The sequence below is a fragment of the Saccopteryx bilineata genome, chromosome X (assembly GCF_036850765.1).
Source record: "Saccopteryx bilineata isolate mSacBil1 chromosome X, mSacBil1_pri_phased_curated, whole genome shotgun sequence".
Taxonomy (NCBI): Eukaryota; Metazoa; Chordata; class Mammalia; order Chiroptera; family Emballonuridae; genus Saccopteryx; species Saccopteryx bilineata.
The window spans coordinates 63,189,966-63,209,987 of record NC_089502.1 but is presented as its reverse complement, the minus strand read 5'-3'; the positions used below and the strand labels follow the sequence as shown (position 1 = coordinate 63,209,987).

General features: G+C 36.7%; 1 protein-coding gene across 1 annotated transcript in view; it reads right to left on the bottom strand.

Annotated features, from left to right (window-relative positions):
- Positions 1-5,259: 5,259 nt before the first annotated feature.
- IL1RAPL2 (interleukin 1 receptor accessory protein like 2) overlaps positions 5,260-20,022 on the bottom strand; it is a 624,194-nt gene continuing 609,431 nt past the window's right edge. Inside the window, exon 10 of the mRNA XM_066250474.1 lies at positions 5,260-5,962. Within this exon, the coding sequence (XP_066106571.1) occupies positions 5,265-5,962 (698 nt within the window). The 3' untranslated portion in view covers positions 5,260-5,264. The remainder of the gene's footprint in view (positions 5,963-20,022) is intronic.

Here is a 20,022-nt window from a genome sequence, read left to right as displayed (position 1 = left end):
TAGACAGGACATAAGGATACAATCTAATCCATTTTTCTTTCCTTTTCAAAAACTAAGAACAAAAACCCGTGCTTAAAGAAGCAAATAAAAATATCCCTCATAATTTTAAAGATTCAAGGAATTGAAATTTCATAAATGCTCCCAAATTCATTTGTCTCTTTAATCAATAAATGTGATGTGAGCACCTCCTCTGTGATCAGCCCTGTTATGAGTCCTTGGACTACAGCAATAAATAAGTATGGACACTAATCTTCAGAAACTAATCATCTATTCTGATGTTTTCTGTTTTAGAGACAAAGGCTTTTCATATAAATTTACTGTCTATTTTTGTTTCATTTTATGACATTATAAAAAAGAACTGTTCAATGTCTTACTGTTGGAGACTATGTTCGTTTGTTCATTAAACTTCATTTCCTTTTTCTTCTAGGTAAACAGCTAGACTACGTTTCCTACCCCCTACTCCTTATGACTCTCCTCTTAGCATGTGAGTGGCTTTTATGGACTATATTCTTTTGAGTGAATTTATTTCAGAGCTGATTTGCAGAAACACTTTGCCTTTCCTTACAAACACTCCCCGGGGTTGTTCCAGTAGCAAGTATACCTACCATTGTGTTGTCTCTATTCTTGTCCTATGAGGATGCTCAGTTAAGGAAGTAAATTAAATACTCTAAATGAATTCCTTTGATGCAACTAACTTTCTTGATCCTTGGAATTTTATTGACTCCACTTTTACTTCATTTTCCACTTTCACATCACCACATTCCAACAATTCCTCTTCCTTCTCAGATGTGATTTTTCTGAGGGTATCCAGGTCACCACCCTCCATCTCTTATCATCTCATACATGTAGTATGAAAAAAAAACTCCCAAATGATTTCCTGCCACCATACTCTTTCCAAGCCTAATTTTTTCCAACATTTGCTACCAGATCAATGTTCCAGCATCTCTCCCAGCCTTATTTCTTATTATGTTCTCTCACTGATTTCTCTTCTTGGTAGTAAATATGCTTATTTTTAGATAATAAAACTTGCTTAGTTTCCCCTCAGTCTTCATATGTGCTATTCTCTACACTTGGGAAATCACCATTCTTCACTACTTTTGCCTCAATTCCAAACATACCTCTTGCCCAATTAGGACTGAATCACCCCACCTCACTTATCTATTCTGCAGGTATAAAATTAGTTCTTCTATGCTTGAATATGTTTTTCAAATAGCCATTCTTCATGCCTATAATATATAAATTATTTGAAAACAAAGATTTCACTTAAAAAATTCTATTACACTTTATGTAGTGAACATTACAGTGTCATTCAATAAATATTCATAATTGATTTCAGTACTATCTGGAGAAAATGTTGTTGATTAAACAGCAGTGATCCTTCAGAGTGACAACTTTTGATGACTATAGGTGATTTTATAAGTTCTAATTTCACAGTAATTATACAAAGTGCTGAATAACCTTCTTAAATGGCCTATGACTGATATCAGTTCTAAAAAAGCTAAGTTTGATGTGAAAGCATTTGAAAAAATAATTTGTTTATCAAACAGCCCCATACATTTATCAGATAACATTAATATCCAACACTGTGATCTTCTATCAAACATTTTAGAACAAAAACGCATGAGTAATAGAGGAATTTGAGCCAGACTCCTTTCAACATTAAATTCTCTCCCAGAAAACAGCAACAAAAATTGCAAGTGTTCAAACTTAACTGGTCATTATGGAACTATTTTCTGTCTTAACTTCACTCTGGTTTTATCAGTTCACTACTGCACCTTGGGAAATGAATATGAGTGTAAAGATTTATATGTGCAATTTTCAGGATATTTCCCTTGGTCATTACTTAACTTTTTGGAAAACACTTGGTGAAAACCAATTTATTTAAAAATAAAATGCCAAAATGCATAAATGCTTGAAACTTGTGGTTCCACACTCTTATAAGTCCTTCAGTTACTAAGTGTATCTGGGAGAACTTTTCTTCTCTTGGCAGAATTTTCTTCTTTCTCACACCTGCCATTTTCCAATTTGGTACACAAGTAACCTATAAGATACCTTATTTCCATGTTCTTTTGAAACTCCTCTATAAACTTCTCTTTCATAACTTGTTTGTTCTCTCATTGCAGTCTGATTCCTACTTTTGAGCCCTACAGTGCTAACCACCAACCCTCAAACAAAATATTATCTTTTTCCATGATGCTACCTTGGTTTAAAGCCTTACCAGAACCCCCCAAGTGGCTTTGTACCCATCTGTTAAATGAAAGGGAATGAAAATTGAGCAGATTTGGATCTAACTTAATTAAGGTTTGGAGGCAGTGGGGAGAGATGCCTGCTTACTTCCATTCAGGAACTATCCAGCTACCTTTGAGTCTCAAAAGTTAGATTAAAGCCCATATATCACTAAACCTGCCAGATTTCCCCAAATTAAAAGCATGTACATGTTGTCTATCTCCCTGAGTATTATTTTCAATGCAGTTTTCATTTTCTATGTATCTGTTGTTTTGTGCATTTTTCATTGGTTTCATAATTTTGACATTTTTAGCATATTTTACCTTAAAAAAGCCTCAATTTTTTAAAAAAAATTTTTAAACTTTATTTATTCATTTTAAAGAGGAGAGAGAGAGAGAGAGAGAAAGAGAGAGAGATAGAGAAGGAAGGAGCAGAAAGCATCAACTCCCATATGTGCCTTGACCAGGCAATCCCAGGGTTTTGAACCAGCGACCTCAGCATTCCAGGTCGAAGCTTTATCCACTGCACCACCACAGGTCAGGCAAATATAGCCTCAATTTTTAAAGGATATATAATGTTGATGGATAAGCTAAATAAATTTGTTACAAGTGTAGAAACTAGTAGAAACTAGTTGCACCAATATTTTTCTTGTAAATTTCCAAAATCCATTCCAGTGAAAAATTGAGAAGAAAAAAAATTCCCACTGTGAAATAAATTGGAAGAATATATCATGCTCTAAACTAAATACTTATTATTCCCTTATTGGCTATATATTTAAAAAATCTCAGATGAAAATCAAATTTCAAATTTTCATCTAGAAATAAAGTTTATAGATAGTATACACATTGGTTCCTGAAAATGGTAGAAAAGGTTTCTTGTCAAGTTCCCTCGCACAAGTGTGAATGCTCTGTTTTTGAGTAACTACTAGTAGTGAAAGGACACATTGTGGCCAGCCAACTCAAATTGCTACCCACGTTTAATCATTGTAAATAAAGGAAGCAGAGAGACCCATGTTATATTTTCAGAACTGGCATGCTCAATACAGAACTATTAGTTTAAAAATAGCACTCAACATTCTGTTTGAATTAATCTAGACTTCTGTGAAATACAAAATAATAAAAAGTACAATTGGTCACTGAAACATATACTACTCGCTTCATGCAAGTTATTAACTTAGTAATTACATGTATCATTAAAGAACAATGAGAGCAAATACAACTTTGTAACACCGGGAAACAGTTCATAATTGATAAAATTCTCTTTTTAAATGGCTATAGTTTTTACAGAAGCAAAATAACCCTTTTCAGTAGGAAAAAAAAACAATGAAACACCTGTATGTGTTGAATAGGACTTTTCAGAGTAGCAACTAATTGCCCCAGTATGAAATGAACGTGTACCACTGCTATGCTTTCACATACTCTTGGGACATAATGTATTTCTTGAGCAGCTTGATATGATAAAGCAACAGAGGAACAAGTACATTGAACAAAACCTATGGAAAACAGGGAGTCAATAATGTAAAGAGGTTAAAAGATAATCAAAACATATTATCTAACGTTCTCTTATACATTTGAGTTTCACAATTATAATAGCAGAGAAAATTAATTTTTACACACTGTGTACATTTGTCCTTCCTGATACTTGTCTGAAAACATAATTTAAGAAATATTTGCAAAATGCCAGAATCAAGTTTGATTAACAATTGATTCTCATGAACATCTTGGTGGAGAACACACCAAAGTGAATTAATTGGACAGAACATAAAGTAGTAATCCATAATAAATATGAAAATAGGGGAACATTTCTCACAGAAAATCTATATATTTTAAATTATTCACAGAGATTTTCTGGTAGGGTACCATCACAGTCACAACATAAGGATAGACAAGTTTAGTCTATAAAATATACGCTTAGAAGTGCCAGGAATAGAGATACTTCTGCAGGAGCCTTGCACACGTGGCCAAGCAGATATTGTGTATGTACAGAATAGTTTGTTTCACAACTACATTTCAGATGAGAATCACTGCAATGTTGCTCTACCACTAGTACACTTGAATTATTTATCATTTCATCTGTTATTATTGTTGTTTTACTTCTTTTGTACTGCTAACAATGTGCAGTCAATATTTATTTAAATTCAGATTCCAGTGATGCTGGAAAAAGTAGGAAGATGTTCACATCTTCATATAAAGCTTAAAGAAGGTTGAAAGATTATCTGGAAAAATCCAAATGTGAATTTTCTAGCTAATACTAAAACGTACACCTTAAAATGTGTTTTTCAAATTTGTGAAACTTTCAAAATAGGCTAGAAAGCCATAAGGGTTGTTCAAAATCATTCTAAAAGAACAGTCTATTTATTTGCTTAAGAAATGCACGTTGTTTACCTACCTACCAGTTTGCCTACAGAATATATGCTTGCCTAATAAAACTAAAAGCTAGTATTATAAACTGTTGATTTAGTCTACAGAAGTTGTCCATTATGTTGAAGAAGTTCTAATGTTTCAATCACATTTTTCATTAACTGATCTTCCTCTACAAGCAATGTTCCATTTTGGGTGCCTCCACACTTCTTTCTTGGTAATTGCTGGTTTTTCATTTACTCTATAGAAGTTCTTTCCCCTTAAATGTAGTCCAGAATTTTTAAATTCAATAAAAGTCTCTAAATTTTCCCTGTCTCAAATTCCATGTAAATGCTGTAATATTCATAAATATATATGGAAGGTAGGTCACCTACTAAGCTTGACATTCAAGTGAGATCATAAAACCTACTCTAAAACAATGGGATTCTTTTTTTTTCTTTTTCTTTTAAGGGAGCAATTAAAACTGTACATTGGAACAAGTGACTATACTACAAAACCAGGTCTTCCTTCCCCCCACTGTTCTGGAAATGTAAACAAAAATGGAATACAAAAACAATTTCTGTGCCTTTTTGTTCAAACACTTTTTCATCACTTTGATGTTAGTAGGCGTACTCTATGCTTGAAGTAGCGGAAATTCTCTATGCTCACATGGCTGGTCTGAGGATGTCAAATTTTTCACTACCAAATATCACTGGTGAAGCTAATCTCTTTTGATGATAAAGGTAGCAGGGAACTGTTTCTATGAAATTCCTGTGTATCTTTCAGGGGATTATTAAGAGGTAGTTGTCCATTGAGTAGTGTTAGAGGCAGGTTACAATATGTGTGGTGGCTGCCTAAAGAAGGTACTGACAAGGTGGTGGTAGGGATCTCATGTTTATAACCCCTGCAACAGTGCCTTATTTGCATCGAATCTGAATGGTGGAAGTCAGGGAGATCAGCCTGAGATGACACCAGAGAGGCTGAGGTACTTGTCATGGCAATAGAGGGTATAGGCTGGAGTTCTCCAAAAAGTCCTTGTTCTGCAGAGTCCAGAACATGGCACTGAGAAAGCATTTCTTTTTTCTTCAAAGGCATTTCATATACTAAGTGCTTCCAAAATTTAGAATTTAATTTGCTGCTTTTGGGTCCCTTCCACTTGATCAGTGATAGAAGTTTGATGCTGCGCTTTAGTGATTCCACTTCTTGGCAATTCACCTTCCCTTGTAATTCTGTACACTCAATCAAAATCACTTTAATTTCTCCACTGACTAGCATGTTATGGAGTCTGCTTTCCAATTCGAAAATACTCCATCCTCGTCTGAGAATGTAGTCTGGAGTTAGCACGATGATAAGTCTTCTGCTTTGCTCAACACATCTTGTGAGATCTTCAATGTAGGCTACAAATCACAGAAAGAGAAAAAGAGTAAAACAAAGACATTTCCAGTCTTTAAAGCATTAGGTTTGCACTTGCACATAGTAAAGATCCAGTCTTTCACTAATGTATATCATATTTTTTGTTGTATTGCACATTCAGAAAGCCTAATTCCTTAAAAAGAAAAATGAAAAAGAAACCTTAAAATATTAATTTTCTTTCCCCTTATTACTTACATTGCTTTGTTGGTTAATATTAAATCTAACTTCTTCAGAGCTTAGGTGTATTTCAGTTATTTTTTATTTATTTGATTATTTAATTTAAGGCAGGTTTCCAAGCTAGTACTCTAAGGAAACAAGCAATCAATCAGTTGATGAAAAGAGAAATGGAACATTTTCAATGACTGAAGAGTCACTGTATTTATGGGTTCAGTTTGTTTTTTCTCCTAGTTTTCAACTGCTAAACAAGGAAGGGGGAATATGTATATGAAGTACTTCAAATATATTGTGAAAGAAATGGCAGAAAAACTCTTCTAGAATCACAGCTTCTTTCTCAGAACACTTTCTTTTATTTGTAACCTTAGGGTCCCCATTTTACCCTTGAAACCCGGAGATAGGGAAGTGGTGTGTATGTGCCCGTGAATTTAATGTGAACCAGCTGCTCTGTGTTCAGAGGAAGAGAGAGGGGCTGAACTGGAAGTGGGGGATGGTGTGGAATGAACAGGAATGGAGGAGGAGTCTATCAAATGAAAAGGAAGTTTTTGTTCTACTTTGTGGAGCAATTCTGAGAGTGAGGTGAATCTGTTATGGCCTTTCTATGGTAGAAAAACACTCAAATAACTTGGAATTTATTTATACCATGGAATAATCCTTTTACAATCATCCTCCCTAAAGTCTTATTCGCCAAAAAGGGAAACGCACACATGTGTGAACAAATGGAGACTTGGACACAGGTGCTGCAAAAGAGAACTGTCTTTACTAAGCAGAGCACAAGACCTTGTCTAATGTACAGTGCCCTCTAGCAGAAGCAGTGCTTACAGAAGCATAGCAACATTTGTCACTGCAAATCTGCCCAAGGATACAGACTGCTTTCAGGGAGTCACGTCCAGTACATAGTATGGGGCTACCAAACAGCCCAGTGCAAGCCATTTGAAAAGAGAAACTTTTTTCACAGATGCATATTTTACAGATGATCTCTTTTTTTCCAGGGTTTATTTCCACCACTTGGCAGCTAGAACAATTTCACAAGTGAAAATATGAGCAGACTTTGTACATATGCTACAGAAAAAACCAATAACTTTTTTAGGAGATACACATAGAATTGTCTATTTTACAATTCATTGTCACTGCTGTTTTGGTTTTTGCTTATACATTTTAGGACTTTCTCATGCAGCAGTTACAATGACTGTATCTAAGAGGATAAAGCAACTTCTAAGTGAGGTAAGAACCTTTTCAGAAATTTAAGCATGTTTTTAGAGATTATGTATTCAAGGGGGAAATCAGATTAAAATCAGCAAAAAATAAAAACAAAAGAAAAAAAAACCAAAATGAAACAAAAACATCACAGAAATAGCAGTGGGGAAGTTCTCACTCAGTAATTATCATTTAGAGAACTGGTGAAACAGAACAGGAGGAAAGGTAGAAAGTTTCAATAGAATGGAAAATTATTATCCCAATGTATCAACAGCTCTGACTCTTCGTTTTCTTCCTTTCTTTCTGCTCCCAAAAAGAAAGAACTTATGTGGGAAGCTTCATCACTAGAAGTTGGATCTGCAAGATACAGTAAAATAAACTATCATGCATCTTTCCCATTATTCTTTTCACCTTTCCTCTAAACAAACAAACAAAAAAAAACAAACAAAGCCCAAACCCAGCATCACAATATAAGTGCAGGAATCCATAAAAATGCAATTTTATGAGGTAAATTATGAGTGCATTGTGATATTTATAGAAGAAATCTTTTTACAAAATAATATTCTGTCTAGTGTTCTTCCCTCATTAGTTCAGCTTTTCATTTAATTTTTAAAAATTGTATACACAAACCTCTGTAACATAAACCATACCTCTATGAAGCACATCTTCATGCCACTGAAAAATATTACTTCTATGTTTTGAGATGTAGCTTAATTTACTTTTGAACTATACTTTTAAAAACAAAAGATATATCTATACATTTATCTATATACTTAAAGGAAAAAAATACAACCCAGTTGTTCATAGTAATTAGAAAAAATATGCACATACATACGAATCATTTTTATGGAGAACTCATGGGTTTTAGTTTTGCTATCCTCTTTCTCAAATGAGGAAGATAAGTGGATATGTTTTTTCCTATTAATATTGTTGTTCCCCTTCACCTATTATATTTTGCCATTTGGAAGCTATGAAGAATGCAACACTTAGGATTCTTAAGATTCATTAGACAGAAGTTACTTTTGCCCCTAGAATGAATGCCCATCAGGACGGACCCACCATGCTCAGCTGTGTAGTGTGTGGGTGTTAAAGGGAACCTTGGAGAGAGGGAGTGGTCCCTGTCTCCTGTATACTACTCTCGCTGTGCTTATCCTGGCAAAGCCTAGTGGAGAGTTGAGGCAACCATCCAGATTATTAAGGTTGAAAACCTTCTGTGGAAGAAAAAAGGTCTGAATTATCCTGGTTTGCCCTATATATACATTAATCATATGCACTGGAGTCAGTCAGTACCTCAAAATATTCCTTGGGTAGACACAGCCCAAATGTCCCAAAGAAAACATGAGCCATTTGCTTGGGCCCTGAATTTTGTGTTCCATTTCACTTGGTGAAAAACCAAGTGGAAGTTTTCAGATGTGAAGCCCACATTTCACTTTTTGGGATGGTGATCATTGGCTGGGCAGCAACCTCAATGTTTGAAAGCAGCTGGGGAGGTGCCTCTCAGATCTGCCTGGCTCTAGGGGAAAAAAGAGAGTGTGCCCTAGCTTCCAACAACTCCCTCTGTTTTTCACTCTTTGCTTTTCTTCTTCTACTTCTCCCTTTGCTCCTCCCTTCCTCTTTCTTTCTACAGTTCATTTTTCTTTTTCTTCTTCTTCTTTTCTGTTTCATATCTCTCTTGTTCTTTTACTTCCCTCTTTGCTCTCTTTCTTACTCTTTCCTTCTGCCTTTCTCTTTTATTCTGTCTTCCTCTCTTGTCTATCTCCCTTTGCCTCGTTGCTCCTTCCCTTCCTTCCTAAATCTTACTCTCTTTCCCTTTACCTTTCTGAAAGAACAAACAAGGACTTAGTATGAAAAATATAAGTTAATTATCAAGAGACCAAAGAGGTAGTTAATATTTTTCATTTACTAATCTTTGGCCAGGGAGTTGTTGCTGGCTTCTATATAACAAGTGCCCAAAATAATTTCCCCCTTACCCGTGGGTTGCATGTCTGCATAAAATGACTGAATTTGTGTGTGTCTGCATATGTGTGGCAGAGAAAGAGAGAAAGAGAAAGCGAGAGAGAGAGAGAGAGAGAGAGAGAGAGAGAGAGAGAGAGAGAGAAGGACAGACAGGAAGGGAGAGAGATGAGAAGCATCAGTTCTTCACTGTGGCACCTTAGTTGTTCATTGATTGCTTTCTCATATGTGCCTTGTCTGGGGGCTTCAGCCAAGCCAGTGACCTTTGGGCTCAAACCAGTGACTCTGGGATCATGTCAATGATCCCTCGCTGAAGCCAGTGACCATGGGGTCATGTCTATGATCCCATGCTTAATCCAGTGACCCCGTGCTCAAGCTGGTGAGTGCACATTCAAGCCAAATGAACCCGCTCTCAAGTTGGTGACCTCGGGGTTTAGTACCTGGGTCCTCTGCATCCCATTCAGATGCTCTATCCACTGCATCACCTCCTGGTCAGGCCAATGACTGAATTTGAACCTGATCCATTAAGATCATGTCCTGTTTTTATATGGCCTGTGAACTAAGAATGGTTTCTAAACATGTTCAAAATATTGTAAAAAGAAGAAAAGTTGACAATGATGGTGATGATACAACAGAGACCATATATAACCCACACAGCATGAATTATTATCCAGATTTTTACAGAAAAAGTTTGTTGTCTCTGAATTAGAGTTCAATCACGGTGTGTAAACTTCAAAAAGTTACCAATATATTAAAAAAAAAAACAGGTATCAAGTAAAGACATTGCTGACCACAACTTGTGTAGTGTTTGACAGGGAATAGTGTTACTCATGTGTAGGGCTGTGGTTTTGTTAAAGACATTTTAGAAAACTTCAGAAACCATTTTTTAAAGCTTGTTATCACAGATAATAAGGAAACATTTTTTTTCCCCAAAACAATCACTAAATCCATAGTACATATGAATATTTGCTGTATCTTCCCCTGACTTATTCAGGTAAATTTAGCAACTGAGGGGCAGGAATCCCTTAAAAACTCTTTTTTTCTAAAAAATAATATAAAGTGTTCTTTAAATTAAATGTCATTATTTCTTTGTAAAATTTGAAATCACTTACAATGACAAAATAAACTAAACAGCATTGTGTCTGGTAGCCTTCTGCTTCTCTAGACAAGGCTGTGAAACCAAACCAGATTATTAGACATGAAACAAAGCTAATTACTCTGAACTTATTTGTGACATTCACAATTTGGTAAAGAAAGAATCCCCTTGAGCATAGTTTTTATAGTGGTAGTTTAGTTTGTATACATTTATTTTTCACATTATAAGTATACCTGCACAGAATCTTTTTCTTTTGTTTATACTTTATTTTTGGTGAGCATTAGTTAATTGGTAGCTATCAAGAATAATACTGCCTGACCAGGCAGTGGCGCAGTGAATAGAGCATTGGACAGGGATGTGAAAGACTGAGGTTTGAGACCCCGATGTCGCCAGCTTGAGCGCAGGCTCATCTGGTTTGAGCAAGGCTCACCAGCTTGACCCCTAGGTCGCTGGCTTGAGCAAGGGGTCACTTGCTCTGCTGTAGCTCCCCCCTCGTCAAGGCACATATGAGAAAGCAATCAATGAACAACTAAGGAGCCGCAACGAAGAATTGATGCTTCTCATCTCTCTCCCTTCCTGTCTGTCTGTCCCTATCTTCCCTCTCTCTGCCTCTCTCTGTCTCTGTCACACACACAGAAAAAAAAGAATAATACTAATAATACCTATCGTTTATACTAGTTAACATAAAATAATTATGTGATAATATAGTAAGACTTAACATAAAGACAGTATCTGACAGTGACTAAGATGGCTCCCTTCCTATTACTAGTTTGGAGAAACCAGCAAAAATAATATAGGTTTTCCATGTATCAAAGAAAAATGCACGATTCAGCATTATATAGTTGAAAAAAAAATAGACCTGTGGTATAACCAGAGGCTTACAGTGAGGTACTTTATAATGTGGTCTCACTGAAAATACTATATGTATTTTAAATAATGATGCTTAATACTAACCTACTGAAAGAGTTATACAGGTTGACAACCTGATTCTTTACCTTGGCTGATGTTGTTAAAGCTTTGGGGTACTAATTTTGCCTCTGGCAGATGTAAGATTCCATCTATGTAGTTTGCCACAGAGATTGAGGCTATGAAAATTTTGTTTAGCTAGGTGTGTGTGAGGAGAGGAGGGGTTTTCTTAAACAGGGTGTGATATTATTCACCCTACAAAAACCTTCCATGTCCCTGCCCTCTCCAAGTCCTTGGCTTGATAACTCACACATAGATCATTGGGATAATTTTTTTTGGGGGGGCAGGAGTTTTTTTTTCTGATCAACAGTTAACAGATTTGCTGAGACTCTGTGATGTGGGAAACTATATTAATAAAAAGTTAGCCTGACCAGGTGGTGGTGCAGTGGATAGAGCGTTGGACTGGGATGTGGAAGACCCAGGTTCGAGACCCCGAGGTCACCAGCTTGAACCCAAGGTCACTGGCTCCAGCAAGGGGTTACTCAGTCTGCTGAAGGCCCACGGTCAAGGCACATATGAGAAAGCAATCAATGAACAACTAAGGTGTTGCAACGTGCAACGAAAAACTAATGATTGATGCTTCTCATCTCTCTCCGTTCCTGTCTGTCTGTCCCTGTCTATCCCTCTCTCTGACTCACTCTCTGTCTCTGTAAAATAAAAAAAAGTTAGTTATGGTAAAAACTGTTTATTAAGATTCCTGAGGGAGAGAATCTCACAGAAAAATTGTTCATGAAAACAAGTGGAAAGACAACTTTTAACAAAACTGTTAAACAATTTTGACTTTGGAGGTTACATTTCTGGAAGTGACTCCTTTACATTTGCTATTGCATTTAACTAGTGGGTGGGCAGGAGAGCATGGTAGTGGTCAGAATCTACTCTGAAATGTTGCCCATTTCTCTAAATTCCTTCTCTTCTTCACCTTCTCACCAAGAGTAGAGGTAGATAATGAAACACATTTGGAGAATACCAAGAGAAAGATAATGTTGAGAGTAACACAGAGAATCTGCAAAATGTCCTCCTCTTCTAATATCCGTTAACTTCATACCCTGGAAACTTACAATCGGTGCAATCTTAGTAAATATGAACAAAGAAACTTGCTCCTTATATAGAGTTTTCTGTGGTCCCTTTAGTACTTAAACAATTTTATCCTGATCTCCTACTCTCTTGCTCTCTCTTCCTTAAAGGTGCCTATTTTTGTGCTACCCAAACAATAAATTTCCTAATAGAAATTTTGCACAATGTATTCTTCCTTTACTTCAAACTTTGATGAGACACCTTAGTCCATTGACCTCAGTACATTCCTGAGTACAACAGAGTCCAGTTTCATCCCTCTTGACTCTAACATAAAGGGAATGGTGGGCATATCTAATTTTATTAAACGTGAGTAAACTGCACACAATGTGTTAAATTTCCATGCTTGTACATGTCACCCTTGCCTTACACTTTTTAGGCCACAGACGTCAGATTGCCTGGAAAAGGATTTTATTACTCCCTGAGGACAATTTACTGGAATAGTGTCCAATATGTCCAGCTATTAGAGGAACTATTGGCAATGAGCACTACAGATCCATGTACAAACAAGTTTTTTGCATGCCTCACTTCAGAAGTGACTAGGGATCATCTGACACCAGATGTATTCTCTAGTCATTTGTCATTTCCTTGTCAGCACAATCACATGGCTAGTGCTAAGCATTAAAGAACTGAAGATTAGACTAGTAAGAAAAATATAGAAAATTTAAGAATGTAATCAGACATTATATGTTTTTCTTAAACTACTGAGAAAGTCCTAAGATTATTGAGAGAGAAAAACTCACAGAAAAATTGTTTATGAAAATAAATTGAAAAACAACTTAATACTTGAGGCCAAACTGATAAATATAACTTTCGCAGACATAGATTATATGCATGATAATATTTTTATTTCACTAGTATCTTTCTCAGATGCAAGAATTCATGGATAACCCACATAGAGCTTTCCATAGTCTTTCTATTAATAAAAGGCAAAATTTAGGTTAAAGCTTTTGATAGATTTTTTTCCTATACAAAGTGCATTTAGACTTCCTTAGATTTTTCTAAATTTCCAGCCAGAACTGGCTCAACTTATAATTGTTATGCCTATTATGATGGCATTACCTTGGGTGTTTTTTATGTTTAGTTCTTTAAATGTCAATGTATAATAGGCGACAACTTCCTTTCATCTTTATTCAGTGTGTTATAGTCCTCAACTATTGTAATTTTGAGCTAGGTAATACAGCTTGTATTATCCTTATGCCCTACAGTTCAGAATATTATCTATCAGAATATTTATTATTATCTATAATAAATAGATCAAATGTATATTTAAGCACTTCACTTGTTTTTTTTTAAAGGCAGACAAAAGTTATAGGTTTGTGTTGTTTCTACTCTCAGTCTCAGAGTTCTATTTTCTCCATCTGAACATTGGCCCTATGCCCAATTTAATAAACTTTTAATTTTTTTGTGTTTTTTAAGCTTTGCAGAAATGCTGAGATAAGATGGACTCAAGAGCCTAAATGGTACTCATCCAAAAATGTCCTCAATCTCAGGATCTCAGTTGCACAGCTGGGTTCTGTTGGTCACATGTCAGCTTCAGATCACATCTGTTCATTCCTCAAGGATCCACTAGTCCCCATGAACACAATGTGCTCTGTGTAGAATACTTTACACCACAAAACCCAGCAGCTGCAGGGGTGAGAAAATCTCTACTTCTCAAGTTTGTGTCTCTAGGCAGTTTTGAGTAGGGTGTTTTTTATCTGGCTTTCTTTTGGTTGCTGTCATTTCTGACATTCAGATGTCTGTTGGCAACGAAGTTGCTTTTGCTATTCTCAAGACAGATGTTTCTAGCCTGAGAAGAGTCAGACCAAACTTTTACTGGAAAGTAAGAATTCTTGCCATATTCAGGCACCGAACCTGAGAAAACATAAGAAAGATCCTGGACACAGGCCCAAGAATGGAAAGGTTGGCTACTGCCAGGAAAATAATGTCCAGATCTGAACATTTAGTTTTAGCATTAAGAGAAAATATTTATGTCAATCTCCCATCTCTGCTGGTTTGTGAGGATCAAAGGTCAATTCCCAAATAGTCCATGCAAAAAGGTTACAAACATTTCTGCCTCACCTTGGAAAGTGCCATGATTGTATTGGAGCTTTTGAGAATTCTTGTAAGAGAGAGGAAGAAAGAAAGAGAAAGGAAGAGAGAGAGAGAGATAGTGAGAGAGAGAGAGAGTTGTGGAGGGACACCCAATTTCCATTCACATACTTTTGACACTGTATGCATTGGAAAGGTTTGCGTGTTAATGATTTTGAGTTGGAATAGCATGAGAATGGCACGAAAGAAATTGAAGATACATCTAAATTGAAGGCATTAAATATAATTGGGTTTATACCATGGACTTTATTAATTTGATTCACAGAAAATTTTTGTTGTAGATCAACAATATTATGAAGTCTGCTTGTACAATCCTCAAAAGTCTCATTGCTAGTTTTTGGAGGAAGGAGTAGTCTTGGGTCAACATGTTTTAAATGAGATGTGAGGGACAAACAGAACTTATAATATTGTGACTATGTTCCCCCCTACACAGGAATTTGTCTATATTTATATAGCACAACCTGTTAAATTTGTACCAATGGCTGCAAATACAGACCACAGAAGTTTCTTTAATAACACACATACACCAAGTCCAAAATGTTTTACTCTGTCATTCATGTGTAAATCAAGTGTATTATTCATATACTTCATCGACTTCCTGAATGCATGCTAAAAATGCCAAGGAAAAACTCATTAATCGTGACATGGTGACTGCTCAGCCAGCTCTGAAATGTTGATGGAAAAGAAAAATTGTCAAAGGGCCTTTTTAAAAAATTCTGCAGGTTATACTCGCAAACTGGAATTCAGAGAACATGAATTTCCTCGTTCAGGAAGGAAGGATTAAAACCAAACACCCTCCAGTGGTTGCATCTAAAAATTGCATAGTTGTTTCAATGGCTTACTTGTAAAAGTAGTCTTCTTGCACACTATTGAGTACCCAGGATCTAAGTTCATGTTCAATCTGATAGTTGTTTAATCTCAGAAATTAAAATGATTGCTATGGACTACAAAATCTCTGCCTATTATGATGACATTACCTTGGGTGTTTTTTATGTTTAGTTCTTTAAATGTCAATGTATAATAGGCGACAACTTCCTTTCATCTTTATTCAGTGTGTTATAGTCCTCAACTATTGTAATTTTGAGCTAGGTAATACAGCTTGTATTATCCTTATGCCCTACAGTTCAGAAGGATGTTTACCTGTCTATGATACAGCAAAAAACAAAAACAAAAACAAACTAATTAATTTCAATCAATTCAGCCAAACAAGACTCTCTGAGGTGTAAAATATTCTAACACAAGTTTGGCTAAATTGACACAGTAGTTTGATTCAACTGATCTGTCACATAATCAAAACAGACCATTGGGAGTACTAAGAGCACACAACTTTGAGACGCAGCTCATTCCCATACATGTTCACTGGGTCTCACACTCCCCATGTAAAAATAGCTGCTTCTTACACTATAGGCAAATGTCATCTACTGAGTCTCAGGTAAAGTAGGTCTCCTATGTTTTATATTGTCCCCATTTCCCTTTCTAATGTGCACAATGGTGAAGCACTGTTTTGTAGTTCAAAATAAAGATGATGTTGAAGTGTTTGTATAGAGAGACTGCCATTTTTTAAATTCATTTTTAGAGAGGAGAGAGGGGGGAGAGAGAGAGAGACAGAGAGGGAGAGAGAGGAGAGAGAGACAGAGAGAGAAGGGGGGAGGAGCAGGAAGCATCAACTCCCATATGTGCCTTGACCAGGCAAGCCCAGGGTTTTGAACTGGCGACCTCAGCATTTCCAGGTCGACGCTTTATCCACTGCGCCACCACAGGTCAGGAGAGACTGCCATTTTTAATTACTTGGTGGGGTTGATAAAGACTGGAAATTTTGAAGCTAACAATTTTGGAATGCAAGAAGGCACCACAGTGAGCTCTGCTGAAGATGATTTGACATTGAATATAACTTCTACTTTGGTAATCATATTACTTTAATACAATTTAGGCTATTATCATTCTAAAAACAGATTTTACAGAATTCTACATTTAACTAAATGTTCTTGGCAAAAAATGAAAAAAGTACATAATAATCTAATGGATTAGTAAAAATTAGAAGTAAAAATGACAAAAATTAGTAAAGACATTTAAATTTTTTCATCAGTGATTAATCAATCCCTTGTAGCTGTTTTTGCAGATATCTGGAAAAAAATAAAAGTGCTCATTAGCCTGTTTTAAGGACTGACACTATTCCTATAAATTACTCACAATTTTTTTCTTTCAGCAGAAACCCCTCTGTAGCTTTCATATTTACTTTGTGAAATAAAAATGTCTATTACATACTGTCAGGGAAAAATCTATGCTGTAAACCTAAAACTAATAAACAATAATATTAAATATAGACTGTAATTGAAAACTAAAATGTAAAAAACAATAAAAAATTAAGTTCTCACACATTTTATTCTCATTATTTCCTTCTGTATTAAACCAACACTGTTCAAACAAAATCAATAAGCATCTAGGAAGCATCCAATGAGCTAAAGTACTCTGCTAATGATGGTAAGGGCATGAGGATAAATTGCAAGCCCTTATGAAACTTGCAATCTTACTGACATAAAAATAGAAATGTGCATAACATAATACAAAATATCACAAAAGTACCAAATGTATAGTCAAACAAGTGATTATATATCATGGACTTTGGGGCTATAGAAGCTATTGTGGACTTTTTTTATTTATTCCTTTTTTTGAGAGAGGAGAGAGAGGGAGAGAGGGAGAGAGAGGAGAGAGAGAAGGGGGGAGGAGCTGGAGGCATCAACTTCCATATGTGCCTTGACCAGGCAAGCCCAAAGTTTCGAACCAGCAACCTCAGCATTTCCAGGTTGACACTTTATCCAGTGCGCCACCACAGGTCATGCCTATTGTGGACTTTTTACAGAGGCAGTTATATGGAGAATTTATAGGATTTATAAATGTATAAAAGACTAACATGAACAAAAGCATTGCAGGGACAGACAGTGTATATCAAAGGCACAGTTTGACTAGAGTTAAAGATATATGTAGGGGCCCTGGCCAGTTGGCTCAGTGGTAGAGTGTCGGCCTGGCGTGCAGGAGTCCTGGGTTCGATTCCCGGCCAGGGAACACAGGAGAAGCGCCCATCTGCTTCTCCACTCCTCCCCCTCTCCTTCCTCTCTGTCTCTCTCTTCCCTTTCTGCAGCCAAGGCTCCATTGGAGCAAAGTTGGCCTGGGCACTGAGGATGGCTCTGGTTGCAACAGAGTGATGCCCCAGATGGGCAGAGCATCACCCCCTGGTGGGCTTGCCGGGTGGATCCCGGTCGGTCACATGCGGAGTCTGTCTGACTGCTTCCCCGTTTCCAACTTCAGAAAAATACCAAAAAAAAAAAAAAAGATATATGTAGAGGAAACGGTAAGAGACCATTTTAGAAGATAAATTTGGGTTGGAGCAGACTGTAGAAGTGTTTTCTAAGAGTTATAAATTTTATTCTATAGGACATGGTGAACAATTTAAGGATGTTGATTAGGGGAGTGATATGACCAAGGAGGTATACATATTAGTGGGGCTTTATGGATGAGAGGAAAAATAGGAAAGGTGGAGAGTAATCAACATTGCAGAAATGAGGTAAATAGGGTTTGTGCTAGTATGGTAGAAATAAGAATGGAAAAGATACAATTCACACTTGATTTGGGAGAGAGATACAGAAGAATAAAAAACAGCTCAGGTCTCAGCATGTTTAGTGGGACTTCGTAAATGTAGAAATGATTTGTCAACTCACAAAAATGAAGAAAATTACAGAAGGAAAGAATCAGAGGAACATGGAAAGAAGTTTGGGGAATTGTTTCCTTTGTGGTACAGGAAAGTAATAGACCAGAAAATACAATTTTCTTTATTATTTTCTATGCATGTGTAAATGTACATACTCAAGTGCACACACAAATACACATAGATACATATGCACTGTGAGAAAAGAGATAAACAACCAAAACTCATTTTGTTCAGTTTGTATCTTGTCAGTTGAATGACCACCGTGGCCTGCTGATAATCTGAGTCAGGGATCCCCAAACTTTTTACACAGGGGGCCAGTTCACTGTCCCTCAGACCATTGGAGGGCCGGACTATAAAAAAAAATATGAGCCCTGGCCGGTTGGCTCAGCGGTAGAGTGTCGGCCTGGTGTGCGGGGGACCTGGGTTCAATTCCCGGCCAGGGCACATAGGAGAAGTGCCCATTTGCTTCCCCACCCCCCACCCCCCCTCCTTCCTCTCTGTCTCTCTCTTCCCCTCCCGCAGCCAAGGCTCCATTGGAGCAAAGATGGCCCGGGCGCTGGGGATGGCTCCTTGGCCTCTGCCCCAGGCGCTAGAATGGCTCTGGTCGTGGCAGAGCGATGCCCCAGAGGGGCAGAGCATCGCCCCCTGGTGGGCAGAGCGTCGCCCCTGGTGGGCGTGCCGGGTGGATCCCGGTCGGGCGCACGCGGGAGTCTGTCTGACTGTCTCTCCCCATTTCCAGCTTCAGAAAAAAAAAATTAAAAAAAGAAGAAAAAAAATATGAACAAATCCCTATGCACACTGCACATATCTTATTTTAAAATAAAAAAAATGGGAACAAATACAATATTTAAAATAAAGAACAAGTAAATTTAAATCAACAAACTGACCAGTATTTCAATAGGAACTATGGGCCTGCTTTTGGCTAATGCGATGGTCAATGTGCTCCTCTCACTGACCACCAATGAAACAGGTGCCCCTTCCAGAAGTGTGGCGAGGGCCAGATAAATGGCCTTAGGGGGCTGCATGTGGCCCGCAGGCTGTAGTTTGGGAACCCTTGATCTGAGTAAATGTTAATAAAGGAATAGCATGACCTAGTGAAGTGAGAACCAAGGTCAAACAGATCTAGGTTCTAATTCCAGCTCTAACATTTACCAGCTGTCTGATCTTGGACTTCTTTAGGCCTTATTTCCTCATCTGTAGGAGGATAGTATCTCCTCTCTGTCTACATCAGTTTATTATAAAAATGAAATAAAATAATGTATATGAAAATATTTTATATACTGTGAAGTACTAAAAATAGAAGCTTTTAATTTTGTTATCACATGTATAAATGACCATATTCTGATTTGTGGTCACATTTAAGCTTTCACCTTTCAAGGATATTAACATAAACTCACATGAAAATTAATTCTAGTACTTTCATTTTCCCTTAATGTCATTTTAAGGTCTTTGAGGGCAGGGACCATATTTTAGGCATTTCTGTATTCCCCTTACACTTTATCCTGTACAGCACTCTAAACATTAACAGAAACAAAGTATATATTTTTATCTGAACCCTACCTAATTTATTCTGAAAGCTCAAAAATAGCTTTCAATATGTAACATAATTTAAAAGTAGCATCAAGCCCACATAATCCAGAATTTTTAAAAAAATAATTTAAATACACAGTGAAAGTGCAGTTCCCAGTGCAGTCCTGACATACATTTTTAAGTGGATTTTTTCTACAAATCTGAAAATGAGTAACAAGGCATAAATTTAGAGTTATTCATGACAATGATTCTAGGTA